General features: G+C 37.3%; 1 protein-coding gene across 4 annotated transcripts in view; it reads left to right on the forward strand.

Annotated features, from left to right (window-relative positions):
• STK3 (serine/threonine kinase 3) overlaps positions 1-22,161 on the forward strand; it is a 138,537-nt gene that overhangs the window by 50,477 nt on the left and 65,899 nt on the right. For all 4 annotated transcript variants that reach the window (XM_056331020.1, XM_056331022.1, XM_056331019.1 and 1 more), the window contains exons 7-8: positions 15,678-15,815; positions 18,340-18,465. In XM_056331020.1, the coding sequence (XP_056186995.1) occupies positions 15,678-15,815; positions 18,340-18,465 (264 nt within the window). The remainder of the gene's footprint in view (positions 1-15,677; positions 15,816-18,339; positions 18,466-22,161) is intronic.

The raw sequence follows: 22,161 nt of genomic DNA on the forward strand, positions 1-22,161 counted from the left end.
ACATTCTATGTCAAGCTTTTTCTTTAGGATTTTTATCACTTGTGTTACTTCTGCATTTGTTGGCTTCCATGAGGTGCTCTTTTTCTTCAGTCCTGCTGTATTTGCATGCTAGGCACCCTATTCAGTTAGGAAGTGTGCTGGAGTATACTTGAGGTGTTCAAAAGCCATCTGGACATGGTCCTGGGTACCTGCTTGAGCAGTGGGGTTGGACAAGATGACTTTCAGATGCCCCTTCCAATGTCAACTATTCTGTGATTCTGTGGCTCTCTGGTATCCCTCAGAAATTCTTTTGAGTCATTTGCTTCTATCTGTACCTTTCAATAGTCTTCCTTTCTGTTGACCTTGGATCTTCAGAGAAACAGAGCAGTTCGATTAATCTGTGACTTTGTGCAGACTCTTATTTGGATTAATTAGTGTATTATGTTGGTACCACCTAATACTTTTTTTCAAAATTGCATGTGTTCCTCAGCTAACATTATAGATGTCAGGCATGCTTTAGTTTTCTATTTGCTTATGAATATATCTTGTCTCTACTGTCTCTGCTGTAGGGAGCTCTTTAGATACTGTTATCTCAAGCTGGGAACCGTTATGTTGGATAGAAGCATTTCTGTGAAGCTGCTTGAGTGAAATGAATATGTACAATTAGAGCAAGAGAGGGAGGTGAGATCTTAAGCATTTTTGAGGTGTGCCTTTCTCAGATCTGCAGAGCCTTCACTTGGTAGTTCCATACATATACTGTAAAACATTGTGCCATTTGGAGGCTATTCAAGTGAGATGAGTCTTGATCAGAAGCTCCTGAGGATGTTTTTCGTGTGAACTGTCTAGTTGGCTTGGTGGACAGTTATCATCTTGTTAGAAGAGCCAGGAGTATGAATGCGAACATATGTGTTGGAGAGAGGGGAGGCCATTTACATGTAACAGTGTATGGCTGCCATGTCTTGAAGAACCTTTGCATTCAAAATTCCTTCCACCCTTCTGCCTTGAGGTCTTCTGTGGAAAGTGAGGACAAGCTGCTGGGAATTAAGGGTATGATCTGGCCCATTTATATGATATCAGCGTTTCTAGTTCCTGCTTCAACTATTGCTATATTGTTTGCATACTTCTGTGATTGCAACAGCCATATTGCTAAACTGTAATATTTCCAGTAATACAGGCTGTACATTTTTGTTTCCTGAACTGTGAAGGAGTATTGCTTTTGTGTGTACCTACAGTTAAAGGGCTCTTTTTTCAATTTTTTTTTTCATTGCAGTGTCAGACATTGTAGGGAAGCTATGATAAATGTCTCTGAGTGGAACAGAATGTAATAGGTTAAACCAGACATTAACAAAAATTTAGAAAATGTGATTAGTAAGTATGTGTTTGGGCAGAGCAGTACAACACAGACCACAGATCAGAAGCAAAACCTATAAAATTTCATCCATGTTGCAATAAAATTTTCCAACTTAAATTTTGGAATCTATATACAGATGCTTGCTTTTTTTTTTTTTTTTTTTTTTTTTTTTTAATTCTCCCTTCAGGTTTGTTTAAAACTTGGTTTAAGCAAAAACATTCAGATGTAAGGCCTGTTCGTGCCGTTGTGGATCTTTTGTCTCTGTGTCTGTGTATCTTTCTGGCCTCAAAATGTTACATCTTATGCTATGAACTTTTTTCTTAATTACATCAATAATTTTTTTTTTTATGTCCTTGATCCTGTAGAGTGATATCACATACAGGTAACCAAGCAGTTTATCCACGTGACTTCTGTGTATGGCATCTAGGGTGTGTGATATTTTGAAAATGATGGCCAAGTCTGAAGGATATCTATTTGGTGTTAGGTTCTATTATCATAATGGCATCTAATTAGCATGTGTTTTGTTATGCACCTGTTTTCTGTCTTGGGTGAAGTTTGTTAAAAGCTGAGCAGGTTGTGCTGGGAGGAGGTAGAGATGGGTTATAAATAAACAAACTGGGCTACTGTTGTGTAATATACTTCACATTTTACTTTAACAGTTTTCCACCTCTCAAACAGTAGTATAACTTCTGGAAAAAAATGCCAAACCCAGGCATGATTAGAAAGAATACTGTTGACAGATTTGTAGTCAATTACACTGTCTAAACTAATGTTATATTTAGTAGTATAGATTTTAATTATAATTTTATAGGTAGTGTTATTGTCAGAAAAGATTCAGCCCTTGATCATGACTAAAACATTAGCAAAGACATATTGTTTATTTGGTTCTTAGAGGTAAGCTTGAAGATTTTCCTGCCTCTCTGAAACTAGTTTCCCTGCATTATCAGTAAAGGTTATTGTATGGTTAATTACATGGCAGTTCAGGTTGATTTAAGAATACAAATATTACTGCAGAAATGGAAGAGGCATAGGCCGTTATTATTTTTAGTGTTCACTAAATCTCCAGTGCTATGTTTTTCTTTTTTACTGTGGTAAGCTCAAATGAGCAGGCTTGAAAAGGTTAGTTAGTCACTGGGGATATTAAAAATAAAGTGGAAACTACATTGTTTTTTCTTCTTAGAATATTTAAAATGTGCTTTTTAAAAATTGAGTGGAGAAAGAGGCAACGAAAACTTTTGGTGAGTTTGTATGGATCACCTCAGGATGGGAAAGAGATGGCTTTTAAATTAGTACATTTCAATGTGAGAAATCTGAAGGCATGCAGGAAAAAAAAGGTAGTTTTTAAGCTTCAGTTCTGTGTTTGATGTTAGTCAAAATGTAATTCAAGCAATTGTATTCTGTAGCCACTGTATAACCTACCCAGTGGCAATCAGGCCCCCCTCTTTTTTTTTTTTTTTTTTTTTTTTTTTTAAGCTAATTGGCCCGTGTTTAGCTTACCAAATGTCATCTGGACTTGGTAAAAAGCAAGTGACCTGCATTGAATTAGTGTAATTGTAATACAAACAGAACATCTCATAGTTTTGGTCTTAAACAGGAAAAGAGAAAGTTGGAGAGATTTTTCAGTTTGATAAATAAAACTGAAGATACAGGGAGCCAACTTGGCCTTGCAGTTCATTTTACCTGTTGACTATCATCTTTTACAAAATAATAATTGGCAGTTGAATTTTGTCTGTTTTGTCTCTGGAATGTGTTCTGCCTTCTGGAAGAATCTTCCTTAGGATGTATGTCATGCCAGTTATTAAATCATGCCCAATCATTGCCAATTCCAGTTTCATCAGACACAATACCATTTCAGAGAGGTAATTTCTTTTTCATCTACCCAGCCTGTCCAGAAGTTGCTATATTGTTTTACCTCTTTACTTCTGTTATTTGCTAGGATTATTTTTGGATGCTATTATGTAGTTAACACTTTTTGCTTTCTGTTTCAGAGAGCAATGGCTACACCTATTAAGATAACAAAGTGCCATGAAGAACTGAATTATCGGTTCCAGTGGTGTATTTGAATTTTCATTCTGACTTTGATCTTGTAGTTGGTGTTATTCATTTTGGTTTAAAAGTAGTGTTGTTTTTTAAAATGTGAGACTGGTGTCATTCTGTAAGTAACACTATGCCTTGGTTATACTTCTCTTTTCATTTGGTTCTTCAAGTGTCCAGATTTTACTTGGGGATGCCTCCTGCTGCTTGTGCGTGCATCGTGGCCTGTTGAGTAGAAAGGAAAGAAGTTAATTTGCTCTAGCAACTACATTTCCTTACAGGAAAGCATGTAGATAACTTTTACACTAATCTGGCAATGAAATTAAGGGGCTGCAATGTAAATGATAGTCCTAGGAAGCTACTGGGGAGAATATTGGAAATACTAGCTAGGCAAGGACAGTGACACTGTTCTCTGTACATACCTGGTAGTCAGGAAAGCAGCGCCTTTGATTCTTCTATTCTCTCAGTACCTTGGGTGCCAGTGCAGTTGAGGCAGTTGTTATCCTTTTTTTGCTTGAAGACAGACATAAGATGTAAGAACTTAATACTCAGTTACTCTTTCATAGACTAGAAAAATCTTGTGTAATTAATTAGACATTTCCATTATTTCAGTGGGGTGTAGGCATTTAATATCTGGAATATTGTAACCTGTTGGTTTCATTTTAGTTCTCAGTTTGAACACTGAAAGCGAATGGGTTGTTTTTCTTTGTGCTGGTGGTTGGCTTTTACTGTTACCTGTTTATCTGTTGCCATTGTAAATGGTAAAGTAGGAAGCAGCAAATGTTGTGAGCATTGTTCCTTTGTGTTACATGTTTCTTCCATTAAAATGATCACTCTTTCTGTACCCTGGTTGACCAAACAAGATAATCCTAATTATCTATTTATTTGATTAGCAAAGTCACTTTTATACATCCCAGTGAGCTGTCACCCACTGTTGATTTTTAAATTCAGCATGCAGATTATTTTTCTAGCAACAGTCTTATTCCACTTGTGACACAACTAGTTTAAATTCCTGCTTTCTTTTGTGCTACCTAAAACCTCTTGAAGTATTAACTCTTAAATTAAGTCCTTACATAATCCACATAAAATCAGAGAAGAGAGAGCAACCTGTGAATAATGCACATGGAGTTTAATTTCATTTCATTTTTGTGTAATGCACTCTTCCACTGAACTTTCAGGTTAGACATGGGGAAAATATTTTCTGAGATCACATGATTTGTGTGAATGCAGCAAATGGGGAGGTGGTGGTGGTAGAAGTGGTCTTTGAAACACATGCCCAAATTTTGATCATACAGCTCTGAAACTCTGTTTGTCTTTAATTTTTGGTAGAATACAATTGATAAATTCTGGAACTTCTTGGGTAGTTTATTGGAAACTTCCATACTGTTTAACCTGAATATTTTTTGTTGAAATTTAAAGTCATTAGCTCTTCTTCTTCTGTTCTTTATAAATTTGAAAGAAAGAATGTTTTCTCCCATTTTGAAGTGGCATTTAACATGTTGGAGACTGTTAGATGTTTCTCGCTATAGTCACCTCTTCAGACTAAGCAATCTTAATTAATTCAATCTTTCCTTGTAGGCTGTGTTTTTTAAATATCTAGGCAACGTAGTTGCTCTTTTTTGAATCATCTTCAGTTGTTTCTCATCTCTGAAAGTGTGATGTCTAAAGCTGAACACAGTGCTGCTGCTGGAGGTCTAGTGTATCCTGAGTAAAGAACAACTACTGCATATTTCTTGAATACCTTCTGTCATTACTACTGTGTGTGGTTATGGCAGAAGTTTCACATTTAATGTCCAGCAAGTTTACTACAGCTTTTTCTCACAAATATAAGTTACTCACTCCTTGGCTTTTTTATTAGTAAATATACTTGCAAATGCAGTTTTTCCACTTCATGTCTCAGTAAATGTTAATATGTTTCTGGATGTAATCACTGCCTCATTTTCTCAGAAACTTCAGAAAATACTGTGGGAAGAACAGAAAAGATTTTATTATTAAAATAAGCTATGTTGATGCAGTTTTCTTGGAGGGAAAGTAAGTTTTTCAGTCTGAGTAACAAAATTGGAACCTTGTATGCATTATGTTTATGAATTTTCTAGATAGTACTGAATCAGGAGTAAAAGAAACTATGGTGGAAGATGACTAATTTAATTATAGGAGTATTCCCTGGGTTCAGTCATGTCATGTGCCTCTTCAGAACTGTTTCCTTGTTTTGTAACTGATAAGGAGCTAGTTGTTAAAGTTCAATGCTGAAAAAATAAAAAGTTGTTCAGGTTCAAGACTCTTCATTTTCTAGGTCTCTCAGATTCTGTGAAAGGGGTATTTAAGTCACAGCAGGATGCTTTTATCTGAGTGAGGTACCGATATTCATAAAGACACATTGATCCTCTTTTGATTTCTGGGCACCTGTATGACTGGAAAATATCCTTTAGGCAGTGAGTAGCCTGGCTTTTGAGCAGAGATCTGTCACAATGTATAATTTGGTCGGAGAGGCTTTTAAATGTTGGTGAAGTTCCCTGCGGGTAATGGTGGAACCTCGAACTGGCTAGTGGTCTGAAGTGGCCCCATCTCTCAGTTATGGTGATTTCCACATAAAGAGAAGATTTTGCCATTATCAAAAGGAAATTTTCCCTGTACAGCTATGTTTATAAATATTTTTTTTCCCCGTGTCTACGTCAAGTAAAAATTGTGTTAGAAGGTTAAACCACTACCTCAGATACTTCTTTCAGTCTAAAAACAGCTTAATATCTGTTCCTTTTTCTTCTTCTACCTTAAAAAAGGCCCCACAAAACTCTTCCTTTGCTCAAAGGAAAAAAATCCTAAAAACACAACATGTGCATACATCTGTGCACCCTTCTTCCTTCCGATTAAATGTATCTTGCTCACTTGGTGGTGAGATTGAGGATATGTTGCAGGACAACAATCATAAATTAATTTTTGGCTCATTTAGGTTTTTCTTTTGGTGAGTGAAATTGTTGGAAATACTGTCCTACGTGGTGTTTGAAGCTCCAGTTTCTTTCAGGCATTTGAAACTTTTGTGTGTTTGCAAGATTTGCTGTCTTTCATTGTCTTGTTTTCTGGTAGCGTCTGGATTTTTTTAGGCATCGTGGTGTGGGTGATTTTTTTTTTGTTTGGTTTATTTGTCCCTGGACACTGTAAAAATGTGGAGATTTGTAATCATTGTGGATGTGATCTTTCACTATAACCTTTCAATAACATGTTAAGCAATTACACTGTTATGTACCCATATGGTATTATTTGCAAGTTAGGTATTTTTCTTTGAAAATTCCTGTATATGTAAATTTTTTTTTAAAAAAAGTTATATTCAAAACCTTTAGCTGCCTCGGGTGGTTTAAGCACAAAATCTTGAGTAGCATGAATTTATTTTGGTTTTCAGTGAATGTCTTTGCTTTAAAAATTGTGTGATTTCATTTATCTAAAACACTTACCCCCTCCCACCCCAAAAAACCAACCAAAAAACCCCAACAAAGCTAAAGAACAGTGAAGAAACCTTCATGAGATTGCAGGTATTTCCATGCTTTATTTTTAATTTCTATAGACTTTCAAAATGCGTTTGTAGCCCTTCTTTTAAGGCTTGCTCTCTATGTTAAGGGAGGGGAGAATTTTGATGATCAGATTGTCTTCCATTGTAATTTCACTGATATCAATGAGTTCGTAACCTTGCAGATGAAATGGGAACTTGAATGTTACATCTCTAAACAAAAAGGAAATGGGAGAACAACATACAGTTGAAATGCAGAATTGGAGAGTGTGCTGAAGAGTTGGGTTCAGGAAATCGAAATAGCTCTACGGAATGGGATAGAAAACCTCAAACTATTCCATTTTAAACTAGAAGATGGGAAGTTGGGACAAGGTAATAGTCAAAAAATCTGCAGTTGCAAGTCATGAAGCATTCCTCAAATCTCAGGCAATTATTTAAATATGTTGGAAGAAAGCCTGGAGAAATGTTGATAGGCCTGCTGGAGTTGAAGGGAGAAGAAGAAATAAGGCCACTGCAGATAAAGTTGTTTCTTTGTGTATAATTCCATCAGGTAATTTGTTGAGTTGCTTCCAGATCTCTTTGGATAGTACAGGTGATGACTTGTGAGAGTTCAAGAAACTGAAAAATGAAACAGAAAAAAGAGTCCAACCAAACAAAAAAAACCCACCCACCCCTGAATGAATTGGTAAATTAACTGGCAGTAGGACAGCACGCTGAGATGATATTTCTGGGAAAAGACTGGTGGTAATAAATATTTTTATTACTCATCTGAAAAAGGGGTTTGATAATGAACAGACATATGCAGATGACACAATCCTTGTAGATGAGTTAGCAGGAGGAACTTGCTCCTTGTCTTGCTAATTGGATAACAGCCAGTGCAATAAATTCTGTCTTTTTAATATACCAGTGCAGATCTGTTTCAGGATATGGTAGAACTTTAAAGTTTTTTTAAATCCCATCACATATCATAACAGTTGCATAAGTGAGCTTGTAAAAAAAAAAAAAAACCAACAAAAAAACCCCAACAACAAAACAAAAAAACAAACCAACAAAAAACAACCCCCCCAAAAACCAACACAAAAAACCCCAAACCCAGACTGAATGAACTTGTGTCCTTAGAATCCCAGCTTCTTCAAGCTATTGTCCCAGAACATATTAGCTGCAATATTACTTGGAAATGTAAAGCAATTTTTTTAAAGGAAGTATGGAATCGTAGAATATCTCAAATTTGAAGGAAAGGACCCATAAGGGTCATAGAGTCCAGCTTCCACCTTTAATAGAAAGAGTAAGTTCAGAGGTGAATCTTCAGGTGCAGTTCTGTTGCGTGACAGTCCTAGGAAGGTAAGGGTTGATTCTTTTCAGTAGATTTACAATGGCAGTTAGTATTGCAAAATATTTGAGATTGGTATCTTTACATGCTTGACCTATTGTCATGCTGTCAAAATGTTATGAACTTACTAGCAATAATAAATATACAGGTCAATATAAATGGCTTATCTTTCAGTAACTCATCTTTGCTGTTAATCATGTGATTATTTTTTCCATTATATGTCTTTTCTCTGTGTTTATTACTTTATTACTTTACATCTTAAGCGAATTATATTTTGCTTTGAACAGCGAAGGTCATCATTCCAGAAGGAAGCTTGTGACAGTGAAAGGCTGTTAAGCCACTGGTAACAGTTGTGGGTTGGAGATTTTTTTTTTTTTTTTTTTTTCTTCTCCTTTCTTCTCCTTTCTCTGTTCTGGTACTTTATTAAATGCTCCTAGTATTAATATGTGAGATGTCTGTCGTTTTCTCCTAAAGTAATTTGAATGTCCTTTTTACTCTCTATCGTGTATGTGATTTAATCAGTGGTCACTCCTGAAGAACTGTTGAGGTGAGCACAATAGAATTGCATGTTAAATGTCACAGGTATTTCCCTTCATTAGGATTAAAAACTCCCTGTCAGTTACTGTTCGTCCAGAAGTTCTCGGACTAAATCTCCACTTACTCCTTCCTGCGTTTAGGCCTGTGTTGATAATACTAGCGGTGCTTTGCTGGGAGCTTGTGAGGCAGGTGGGTGTAACAGCACGGCATTCTCCTTCTGTTACTCAGTTGGATGAACAGTCACTGCTAACTGGTAGTGAAGGAAGTGTCTTTTTGACTGAACAATGATAGGCATTTTTAAGTTTTTGCTTAACATCAGAAATTTAATTTTATTGCTAGGAGTAGATGTTTTTTGATATTTGGTACTATCAGTTTTTCCAGTTCTGTGAAAGGGGAAAACTCGTTTGTTTCGCTCTTGATCTAGCTTTCAGGATAATGTAATTGCTGGTTTGGTTTTTTTGTGTGTGGTTTTTTTCTTTTTTTTTTCTTCCCCCCCCCCGATGGCATTTCCAAACATTTTTCTTTTGATAATTCATTGTTAAAGTCAACTGAAAAATAAGTAACTTCAATGAATGTTTTTTTCCCCTAAATTGGTAACAGCTTCTTCAATATCTTAGCTTAAACCAAGAATTTATTTTAGCTAAGATATGGGAGAAACAGTTATAGATTGGGTGGCTAGATCAGTCTGGAGTGTTTGACTGAACATATCTTCAGTAAATGCTTTTTAAGACACAGTTTCAAAAAAAGTGTTCATGGTAAATTAAAAGGGTGAAATTTATTTGACAACTTTTGTATTTTTATGTTCTTTAATTCAGGGTAAATTGTACAGCTCTTCCTGTGCAAAATTGAAATTAATGCTCTGTTTTAGTGAGTTTCTTCAAGCCACTTCTCTGTTGGAAGTATGTTGAACTATAAGACAGGCAGTGAAAAATGAAGAAACTAGTACTGCATTGGCCACTTGATGCACAGTTTTGATTTGAGTCGTTCAGGTTCTTGATCTCTGTAGTTCACGTTGCTCTTGTCACTGAGATTAATCAAGAGTAGCATTTACCTCCCCAGAAAAGGAAGATATAATTGGGTGAGTGAAAATAGGTGCATGACTGAGAAGCCACTTTTTTCTTTCCAAAAATGAAGAGTAAAATTGGTATTGGCTGCTTCAACAGAAATAGTATTTCACACAGAAAGATAATTAAGCTTTTCAAACATTTTGAATCCCACAGTTAGGCATTTTATCAGACTCAGGGGACCGTGAGAATCTCCTTCGATCAGGTATCTGATAGATGTCTGATGGAACCAGACCTGTTTCTAATTCTGCACAGAAAGTGTGAGCACACTAAAAGATCTGCATGAATTTCTGTGCATATGGGAGGAGGAAGCTGGTGACTTTCAGGGTGCTTCTAACAATTAAATTTATTATCTACACTGAAGCAGATCACAAACTGACTTCCTTGTCTTCAAACACGCAAGGTGTTCAGTAACTTAATTTTTCACTTTTACTAAGTTTTGCAAAAAGCTTTGTTGTAATGATATTGGAGTTCTGAATTTTCAAAAAAACCCAAAACTACCCAACAAAAAATGTTCAACAAAGCAAAACCAATGTAGAACCTGTTAGTATCTCACCCTTACTTTCCTGCTGGTGTTGCATTTCTAGACAGCTGCTGAATTGTGTAATTGAATAATTAGCGGTGTTTCAATAGCCTTTTCAAAGGCTATTCAGGAAGGAGGGGAAGTTCTATGACATGTATCACAAAGAAGGTAAAAATATCTTTCAGCTGATTCTTTGTTTCTAAAGGTAATAAAATGTTATGGTATTTAGTATTTAATACCCCCAGCCCCAGAGGATTTCATACTCTAAAATGTGTTACGGAGTTTTTCTGTGGTAGATTGATAAAATAAGTAGTATAATTGTGGTGCCAAAACCTGGAGTCACAAACTGCATTTGGCTGTCTTGTAGCCTTACCCTTTTTATAAAAATATTTTCTCTTTGTAGATTCTAGCAATGGAACTTCATAGCATGAAAATTATAAAGTTGCCACAATATAAAAATCTTCACTGTCTCCTTCAGTAACAGTCATGATATGGGACAAATAATAACAGTAAAAATTATACTTTTGATTTCCTTCTATTTATTACACATCACATATCTCAGCTAACCAATAGAGATAAGTCATTCAAGGAGCTAAAACCCAAAAGACATAGCACCCCTACGGAATTCCTGTTGATCATTTAATGTGTTCATGGGCTGTGTGAAATACAGATGCGTTACCCTGACTGACAGGAAGAATAAGATGGAAGGATTTTCTGATTAGGAAATTCCAAATGCGGTATATGAGGGTCTCATTTTTCTTTTGGCGTTTCCTAATTCATCATCATCACTATAATTACGTTTTCATGCCAATAAAATTGTCCATAAAATAACCTTCATGGAAAAAATGTTTTCAGCCTGGACTTCATTTAAAATGCTAGGACCTTTCAAAATAGTGAAAAGAAAATCATGGGCTGACCTGTGCAGTTCTGCTCTCATATAAGACCTGGTCCTCAGTCCAGTGTTCAGCTTAACTGTAATTGCTGGTTATCAAGCAGGTAAGTACTTCCAGGCAACGGTTATGGTAGAAACTGTTAGATGATCTAGTGCCCAATTCAGAAGTGGTCACTGAAAGCTGCCCTGGCTGATGCATCTTACCCCCGCCTTTTGTTGGGTACATACTGTAATCTGCCTTGGATTCTGGTTTCACTGCAGGATGTAGGACATCAGAGCAATGTATGAAAGATGATTCAAAGTAGAGCTGGGCTCAAGGTTTAGAGGTGGAAGGGCCAGTTCAGGACAAATTTGGAGTGGACTCTGTATTGCAAACAGATGAAGACAAACACCGATTAAGCTGCCGTGGTCCCTCAGGCCTGAGTTCTAACATCTTACAGCTTAGAGTTTATCATTTTTTAAACGATGATTGAGTGGTTAAAAGTGAAGACTTGAGCCATGTGGTCTAAAAACTTGGCTGTACATTTGATGTGTTACTTGAGTAAGACTTGCCAGTCTGTCTCAGATACATAAGGAAATGTGGATAGTGATGTTGTAGGTGGGAGAGGGAGAAGAGTTGGCGCCAGCTCTTTCATAGTATGTCAGAGGCTGTCCCCTCTGTTGAACAATTTCTTCCTAATGTTTCTTGCAGTTGTTACTGCCAGTTCAGCCCATGCTGTTCTGCGGATGGTAGATTATATTTGGGTTTTCTTTTAAGCAACAGTTGCCTAACACCAACCTGTTATTGATGGCATTGCCATCAGCTCTACTGTGAGAGCGGAGCTAATACCCATAGCTGTGGGAAACTTCTAGAGAAAATTACAAGTGGAGTGGAGGCAAAAAATCCTGACAAGTAATGGTTTGGGAGAACGGAGAGACTGGAGTAATATAGGGTAAGTTGAAAGAAGCATGAAAAAGACAAGTCTTTTGGCTTTCCTACTTCCCTTGGCACCTGTGGAACAGAGTGACTGGAACAGCTTAGTTTTGTTTTAAATAGGAGAGAGTTCTTTTATGATAGAAGAGATGTATTTGACAAGAAATGGAAGCGAAAATGAAGAATAAGTTCCTGTCAGATAAGCATTTTGTTTTTATTCTTGGAGATTTGGGACTAGCTTTATAATTCTCCAGTGACTGCTTTGCAAGCTGCTTGGAAGGAAACAGAAGTAGTTGGAAGCTAAATCATAGACTATTTTGAAAGAGAGGGAACTTAACTTTTATGCAGAGAAATATGCAAGCCAAAGTAAGGAAGTAGGGGGGGGAAGCTGGAACTGAAAACCAGCCTTTCGGGCTAGTTTAATGAAAGGGAGTGCTGCGAGCTGGAGGGAGAGGTACATGCTATCGAAGTGCATGGCATAATTAGCAAGTTGGACTAAACGTTTGGAATAAGTAGTTTCTGTACACATCAAGTTTTTTTTTTTCCACCTAACACAGCTCATGTCATATATGAGGATTTTAAAAAAAGCCTGCAGTTTAATCATTAAATGAATACATGTTTCTGAAGTAGATATTTTCAACAAACATACAAAGCATAAATGTGGATTTAGGACCCTAACTCTAGCTCTTGAATATCTAGTTTTGTGGCTTTTATTGCCTGCCATAAAAGAATGATTCATGAATTCCCTCTTTCTTCTCATTGTCCTTTGTGAATTATAAAGAAGTAATTTCTTTGCTGTGGTTCTTAGCTGCTGTTTGGTTGATGAAAATAATTGGCAATGGTAAATAGTTTTCCTACAACATTGGAGCTGAGTAGGACTCTGAAACTCAGCTTTGCTTACCTGTGGAAAGACAGGTCAATGTTTGTTATCAAACAGGAGGTATACAATTTGACACCATAAACAGAAGTTACCAGTCTTCTGTTACAGCTGTGTATTTTCAATTGCTACTGCAGAGCTAGCTGTTAAGAGTAGCTGAAGATAAGATCAAAAGTCATCAGTTCAGAGTTCAGAAGAGATGATTACTTTCAAGGACAGAAACAGCTCAATTTGTTAGCTACTGCTTTATACCAGAAGTGCTTCACTTGTGATAAATTGTCAGTACAAGTGGAGTAGGTGAGGCCAATTACAGGGTAATAGAGTGCCACCTTTCCTATCTTGAGTTCATATACTGGTTTGGCATGGCTGCCCACTGCAAATATAAAGCTATTTTAGCATACTTCTTTATTAAACAAAATGCCCAGCTCTCTTGTAATTCTTGTATTAGTCAGATAATGATCCTCAGATCTTTAGTCAGATAATTAAATGAGTCTTGTAAATGCTTTGAATTAAAGCAAACTATACAGTACTGAAATAAGTTTTCATTAAAATTACAGTAAACAGGTTTTGCATCTTTTTGCATGAGTTCTGCTTTTCTTCAGCATATGAGAAGAATTTTAGAATGAGGATTTGAACAAGTTAAACCAACTCTCAAGGTCAGTCAGACTTCTTGAGAAGTTATGGATAAAATCTCAGGAAGTTTCCTCTTCCTTCTCCCCATGTTTCAAACATAACCTGAAGCTTCTGGTGCCTCTACTGTGTTAACAGTGTGCATAATGTCTCACTTCAATTTTTTCCCCTTTTCTGAGTATTTATTTGTGCCTGTCCTTGTAGAAAAACTAAGAACTACTACTCCCTTTCACGTTGAAAAATGTGGTTGAATTGAACATGCATTTAGAAGAAAATAGCTTATTATTTCTGTCAATAGACCTAGCTCTAAATATTTTGTTGTTATCATGTATAAATCTTAAGCAATGATACTGAATGCATGTGCGATATTACATACAGAATTTCAAAATTTCCAATTATTTTTCAGTAGTCTCAGAATTTTACTGTTCTTTTTCCCCCTACAAGTGTAAATCTATAATTAGAGGAAAACCTGGAAAAAATCACAAAGAAAATGGCACAACATATATAATTTTAAGTAGGGCAAACCTTTTTTTTGTATAGTATAGATCTTTTTTCCTAGTTAAAAAATATGTCTGCATATGGTTCTTGACAGTGTGAAATTTCTGTTACGTAGGTAAAACGCTGCCTGTTCAATTTCATGTAAATTATCACTGCTAGTAGACAAGTTACTTGATATTTGTCATCTTTTCTGAATCTTTTTAGAAAGAGCATGTTTTAAAACTACATCTGAAGAATTACGAATGCAAAAGGAAATAGTAATCCTACCAAATTTCCTAAGCAATTCTCCTGAAAAGCTTAATGCAGTTAAGAGAGGTGAAGGTGAACTTGGTTTTTCTCAGCAACTTTATATGTGTCTGTTTAAACAAGCAGTGCTGTCATTTCTACTAAGAATTTCTGAAAGAACAAAATCAGCATCCTCTTTAAGCAAAAACAGTTCAGGATTCCTACAAGTTTTAGGGAAAGTTTTAGAATTACATTTGACTTGGTTTAGTTTTGCGTGTTTGCCATCTGCAGTGAAAAAGTATATTGGGAAAAAAATAGGTAATTTTTGCTTAGTGTATGTGCAGTATGATATGCTATTGAAATATAGAAATGAAAAACAATGCAACTTCATTGAGCCAAATACTTACTCCTCTTAGAGTCACCATTATCCTTTATAAAACTCCTCCCTAGATAGGGCAAGCCGATGGCATCCTGGCTTGTATCATAAAGAGTGTGGCCAGCAGGACGGGGGAAGTGATCCCTGTACTAGTGAGGCCGCACCTTGAATCCTGAGTTTGGTTTTGGGCCCGTCACTTCAGGAGGGACGTTGAGGTGCTGGAGCGTGTCCAGAGAAGGGCAACAGAGCTGGTGAAGGGTCTGGAGCACAGGTCTTGTGAGGAGGGGCTGAGGGACCTGGGGTGGTTCAGTCTGGAGAGGAGGCTCAGGGGAGACCTAGCTTTCTACAACTGCCTGAAAGGAGGCTGTTGCGAGGTAGGTGTCAGTTTCTTCTCCCAAATAACAAGTGACAGGACAAGAGGAAATGGCCTCAAGTTGTGCCAGGGGAGGTTTAGATTGGATATTAGGAAAGATTTCTTCAGTGAAAGTCTTGTCAAGCACTGGAACAGGCTTCGCAGGGAAGTGGTTGGGTCACCACCCCTGGAGGTATTTAAGAGACATGTAGATGTGATACCTGGGGACATGGTTTAGTGGTGGGCTTAGCAGTGCTGGGCTAATGTTTGGACTTAATGATCTTAAAGGGTTTTTCCCCACCTAAATGGTTCTATGATGTCTCAAGATGGATAAACAGCAACAGGTAAAATAATGAGTGATGTGCTCAGAGGGGTACAGTGTAAGTAGGGAAAATCTAATGGGAAGTTGTTACATTAGTAGCAGATGGATTTAATTTCTGAATCTTGATCTGAGTGGAAATCCTAGTGTACTTAAAATTTGACCTCCAGATTCTTAGCCTGATAAGAAAGGTGGATCAAGCAATTTATTTACTTGGCTTTAGTGCTGTGGTGATGTGCTTTGTTTAAACTTGCTGTTGTTGTTTGATTTTTATCTAGGCTATTTTTATGATTCCTACAAATCCTCCTCCAACCTTCCGAAAGCCAGAGCTCTGGTCTGATGAATTCACAGATTTTGTGAAGAAATGCTTAGTGAAAAATCCTGAACAAAGAGCTACAGCAACACAGCTGCTACAGGTCAGTATTTAAGTTACTGAGGAAATGCAAGTTTTATGGCGCTTTTCCTCTAGTCTCGAACCAGAACTGTTGTGAAAATTTCTAAGGGCAAATCTCATTTTAACTGTTATCATGCTTTATTTCTTTTCCACTTTGTGCTCTTTTCTCTGTCAGCTCCTGCATCTCTACCCTCATTTTATTTCTCCTTTGCTGCCTCTAAAAATTAATTACTCTTTGTATAGTTTAGGGATGGTTCTTGCTATTAAAATTGGATCTTTGCTTTTTGGTTAGAGGCCCTCGATAGATCTCAGGATTTAGGCAAGTGTTAAGCAAAGGACTTGAGCCCAGGCTACCCTTCAGCGTGGACCACCCATGGAGTATATTCAATCTTTCTTTCTAGTCACGTCAAATTAAGCAGGCAGGTTGCTTTGTGCCCTAGAAGGGTCTGATACAGATGGACAGTATAACAAGTTTGTTCTTGGACTGTGTTATACCAAGTGGGCACTTTAAAATTCGAGTCACTGTTGGCAGTGTGGACCTATGGAACCAGGGCTGGGCATGTCAGGCTTTTGCCCACTTGCTGACCTAAGCTTCTAGTAGCTGCAGAAATGTAACAGTTGCATCTTTTTAATGCTGACATAGAAATAAAGTAGAGAAATTTCAAGAAACTATGAAAATCAAACAGGAAGGACTGATCTATCAAGAAAGATTTAGTCCTTGTGAAATAGACATAATTTTACAAGGGCTACGCGTTTTAGTGCATGGGAGAGGGAGAAAACATGAAGAAAGTTTTTCTCCTTTGGTCCCGTGTTTGTGTTATCCACTGCCTTTCGGGGCTGTCATAATAAGCCTACAAGTAATTAAGGAAAAACAAAGAACAAAGGCACTGAAAGGGGGGTGGTGTGTGGTGCTGGTGGTGGAGAGATTTCTAGAAAATTTGTAGTATGTTCTATGATGATAGAAATGGAATCTAAATCTTCCTCTAAATAAGCTTGCGTTGATAATGAGACAGAAATGAGAAATTTTGCTAGGTCCTTTGCTCCTTTTACTTTCCTAAGTCATTAAACTTGGATAATTTAGCATTTTTTTACTCTTTTCACTACTACTGGTAATTATTATTCTTAATTTTCTTTGTTCATCAGTCTACATAAGAATCTGATCTTCTGAAATTTCATTTATAAGACACTCATGCTAGATTTATTGTGATTCTAGCTAGCAATAGCCTCTTAAAATGTAAATCCTAGTAAACTCGCTACAAGGAGAATATAAAAATTTTGCAAAGTAGTTTCCAGTAATAGATCATCAAATTCATAAGTCATGTTAGGAATATTTTATTTATTTTGGTGTTCTCACGGTGTGGAAAATAAAATTTAGACTGCAAGGACAGTAAAAATTGAAAGTTACAGGTCATAGTATGATGTATAAACAGTACTTCAGACCTTAGAGATCTGAAGTTCATATGGTTAGCTGAATACTGGCAGGTGGGTAGAAGAGACTTGCAATGTGTGCAAGTAAGAGAAAGAAAGAAAACCCCCCACAATATAACAGCCAACCACCAAAACCCAAGCAAGCTTCAGTGATCCTCTTTCCATGTGCTTACCGGCCAGAAAAGCAAATACTGTGTCAAGCACAAGTATGCGTTGCCTTTTCCCCCAGCTGCAATTAGGAGCGCGTGTGATGGAGCTGGAGGTGCTGTGGGTGCATGTGAGTGGGAATCAAAATACTGCTTGAGGGGAAAGATCATGGAGGAAAAAGGAGAGTAATTGAATTAATGTATAAAGGGAGATGTATAGGAGACCAAGCTTCATCAATTCTGTTCTATGTGGAACCATTTTTTAGTATTTAACAATAAATTTCTGAGGTGCTTAGTTATGTTTTGCCTAAATTTTGTTTGCGTATAATGATGCAAAAATCAGAGTTTTTCTAACAGCAGGTGTTCACTAGACAGAAAAATGAATGTAAATGGTATAATGCCCGTTGTCTTAAATGAAGAGGTGATGTTTTAAATGGCCTTGAGTTAAAAATTAATCTTCCTGGTAAACGTAAGGTATTTCTTTGCTTGTTCCACATTTCAGCATCATAGATCAAGAAACGTTTTATGACATATGAAATACAGGTTTGTTGAAGTAGGCAGCCATATTTACTCTGCTTACAGCCACTAATTTATGCTGTCAGTTTGTTAAGATTAATTAAATTCTGTAACTGAATATCTGAAAAAGTTTGTTTTTCTATGTCAGACAATCACCACTCTATTTACTACTTACTGCACATTTCCTTTGGAAAATTATATCCTTAACTATACAACAGTTGTTATATGATTACATTTCCCAAGGCTTGCTTTTATTAAAAATAAAGTATAGTTTTAAGTTCTGAAGCAGCTTAACGATATTGTATGTTGTGTTAGTGTAGATTTTAATTAACGTGTAATGTAAAATACTATTTATCACTGAAATCTATGGTGTTGAGTAACACTTATAATCTCATCTGAAGCATAGCTATTGTAATAATGTTATATAATCTAATTATTTTTTTTTCCACCTCCTAGCATACATTTATTAAGAATGCCAAGCCAGTTTCAATTTTAAGGGATCTGATCACTGAAGCTATGGAGATAAAGGCAAAGCGACATGAGGAGCAGCAGAGAGAACTAGAAGAGGAGGAAGAAAATTCAGTGTGTAGCTTTTTTTCCTTTAACTGTCTGTACTTTATACAAAGTCGCTGTTTTTCCCCTGCTTCCTGTACTTGTGTTCATATACTTTTCTTTACCAGGTTTCTACCTGTTTTTTTTAGCCTATGAGGGCTGAGTGTTCTACTTTTATTTATGATGAGTAATACTGCTGTGAGTAATACTGTATGAGTCAGTTTTCAGCACTATTCCATGAGAAGTCCTAGTAAAATATTTTTTTAGGAAGTGGGAAAAGAAACAATGTCAACTTCAGTGGTTTGGACTAACATTAGAAAAAAAACCCCAACAAACAAAACTGTTAAGGTTCCTCTTTCACATATGGGCTTCTAGACAAGTGGTTTAACTTTCAGTTAGGGGGACTTAACGTTGTTGTTGTTGGTGGTGGTGGGTTTGTTTGTTTTTTGGTTTTTTTTATGAAGTCTAATGTATGGAATAGTTATGATGCACAGTAAGTAGCGATTACAATATGGTTTGAATCAAATTGCACCTATAAAGTGAAAATGGTGACAACATTTCATTATTCAGATGGCATTGTCAGCATATGTTGGAGGAGAGAAGCAGGTCATGATAAATAGGTTGCATTTAGAATTGTTTGGCAATACTAGGAGTAAGTTAGTGTTCCTGGCATTATTACTCTCCCTACATGATTTATTTTAGGGCAGTCTTGTGCAACACAGCAGTACATGCTTTAAAGAAGTGTATTGCCACACATACAATGAGAACCAAGGTCATTCAGGAATAACACACAGAGAAGATGGAGACTGGAATGTTAGTAACAATCTTACAGCTTTGAGCAAACAGAAAAGAGCAGTGCAGTAATGCAGTCTGCCCTATCCCAAACTGTAGAATCCTTGTTATGTGTTACAGAGTTACAGGTTATGATCTGTTACAGCAATACTCCTCAGGCAGATTCTGTGGAGTATTTTATATCCCGACAGACACTATGGTCTTTTGTTCGCTCGTTGTTTTTTCTGTTCTAAGAGTATTGACAGCTTGTGTTTATAAAGATGGTTTACTCTGGACTGTATTTGTGTAGTCAGTAATAAAACCGGCAGGGAAAGTTAGGATGTTGGTTTCTTTGACATTAAAAAATGTTGCCTGTGTGGAGATGTGTGACTTGACATGCAGAGTTGGTGTTTGCGACTTGATATATTGAATAATTGGTCTCTGAAGAGATTAGGGTTTTATGTCGGTAATAAATCAATGTCTTTACTGGCATGCTTTCCTCTCTACTACTACCTCCTGAACTGTAAACCTCAAACACTTGGGTGTTGTTGATGTCATGCATTAACCCAAAACTAGGTATGACATCTAATTACTTAATCTGAGGTTCAGATGGACAATCGAATTGCTAGGCATGGATGAAATAATCCATGCTAGCTCAGTATGTGGTGTATACCTTCCCTCTCCCACTGCTGGGTGGAAGGGCACAATGCAAATTTGGTCCACCTCAACTGAAGAAGCATTTAACAACTCCTCATGCTTCTTGCGTGGGTACAAGTCAGAATGTAATGCTGCACTCCTTTTGTTGTTGTTGAGGTGGTTTTTTGTTTGTGGGTTTTTTTGTTTGTTTGTTTTTCTTCTGGATTATTCAATGTTTAGTATAAGGAAAGCCTCAAATCCAGGACTGGGGCAGGAATCTGATATTTGTGTTATCATTGCAGCAGAACAGAGTTTTGCCATGTACTTTTGTAGTGCAGTTAGGGAACAGGTTGAGTTAAGAAGCCAGCGAGACTCTGCTTGTCACTTAGTGTAAAAGATAAGTGCCTCAAATCTGAAAATAACAGAAGTATCATCTTTGGTTAGCGGTGCTGAGAGCAGGGTCACAGAAGGAGTTGAGGTTGGAAGGAACCCCTGAAAGTCATTTGGTCTAACCCCCCTCCTCAAGCAGGGCCACCTAGAGCCAGTTGCCCACGATTGGGCTGTCCCGACAGCTTTTGAGTATCTCCAAGTTGCAAAACTCCACAAACCTCCCTGGGCAGCTTGTGCCAGTGCTTCATCACCTTCACAGTTAAAAAACAAAACAAAACCAAACCAAAAACCACCAAAACCAAACCAAACCAAACACAACAAAAAACCCCAAAAAACCAAACAAACAAAAAAGAAGTGTTTCCTGATGTCCAGAGGGAACCTCTGATGCTTCAGTTTGTGTCCATTGCCTTTGATCCTGTCACTGGGCACCACTGAAAAAAGCCTGGCTCTGCCCTTTTGGCACCTTTCCTTCAGATATTTGTACACATTGATGAGGTCCCCTGTGAGCCTTCTCTTCTCTAGGCCGAACGGTCCCAGCTCTCTCGGCCTTTCCTGATCAGAGATGTGTTCCAGTCCCCCTCATCATCTTCATGGCCCTTCATTGGACTCTCTCCCTCCATGTCTCTCCTGTACTGGGGAGCCCAGAAGTGGACCCAGCATTCTAGGTGTGGCCTCACCAGTGTTGAGCAGAGGGGAAGGGTCGCCTCCTTCCATCTGCTGGCAACACTCCTCCTAATGCAGCCTGGGATGGCATGAGCCACCTTTGCTGCAAGGTTGAATTGCTCTTAAAAAATAAGTGCAGTTGTAGTCTATGGGAATAGGGGCTGTAGTCATATATCACTGCATAAGCATCAACAAACCTAGAACTGGAAGTCAGCCTCTGCTTGAGGAAATTGCTCTTAAATATATGTCAGAAGGTCAGAATGGATGATAGAGGCACAGGCAGAAGAGATAGAAGGTCAGTCATCATGGGAAGCTTGGCATTAGCGTACCTTGCTCAATTGTTTTTCAGGATCATGGTGTAGATTTTTAAAGGACAATAATGACAGTCTTGAAGAGGGCTAGAGGCAGCCCTTCTGGTAGTAACAAGGGACTTAAGAAAAGAATAAAGGAGTTTGAAAATTTAATAGGCGAGTAATGGAAGAGGCCAATTTGAGTCAGAACTGACTTCTCAATACAGAATGAAGTGACAGAATAGAAGAAAGCCATGAAAGGGGGCTTGTGAATGAGACTTAGAAAATAAAGGTAGTAGAAAAATAAAAAGAGCATGACTTCAACATAATGAAAGACAGAAGGGGAGAAGTTGGAAAATGGGCCTTTGTTAGTTGTATTACCTCGAGTGGAAGGATCATTAGATTAGAGTTTAAGATGACAGGCAAGAAGGATGAGAAAGTCTGGATAAAAGCTTTAGCAATATTAATGTTTTGAGAAGGCGGCTGTTTGTTGGGGCAAGCCCTTTGTACTGCTATACTTGTAAGACTTCAGAATTATTAAAAAAATAATAAAATACATTGAACATGCACACAATGCTGTATAGTATCCTTGGAGTTAATCATTGATGTTCTTTTAGAAATAGTTTTATCATCCTTAGTAATTTGATGTCTTGCACTCCGTTTCAGTTTTCTACGCCGATAGACTATAATTAATTAACTACAAGTAATAAAGAATATCAAGTGATATTTTCAGGGCATGTTGAAAGATGGATCCTGGATATTGGGCTCATATATTATGTTTGGCGCCCTTGTAGCGACATTTTTGAGCTAAGTAGTTTGCTTCCTCAGCAAGACGAGCTCGCTGACTCTATGGGTGTATCTTAATGAGGTAAACTTTGTGAAGGCTGGACTTAAAGTATTGAAGGTAGACTGAATGCAAAGCACAAAAGACATTAATGCAAAGTATTCCTTGGTATTTAAGAGCATAAGACTCATA

The sequence above is a fragment of the Falco biarmicus genome, chromosome 3 (genome assembly GCF_023638135.1).
Source record: "Falco biarmicus isolate bFalBia1 chromosome 3, bFalBia1.pri, whole genome shotgun sequence".
NCBI lineage: Eukaryota > Metazoa > Chordata > Aves > Falconiformes > Falconidae > Falco > Falco biarmicus.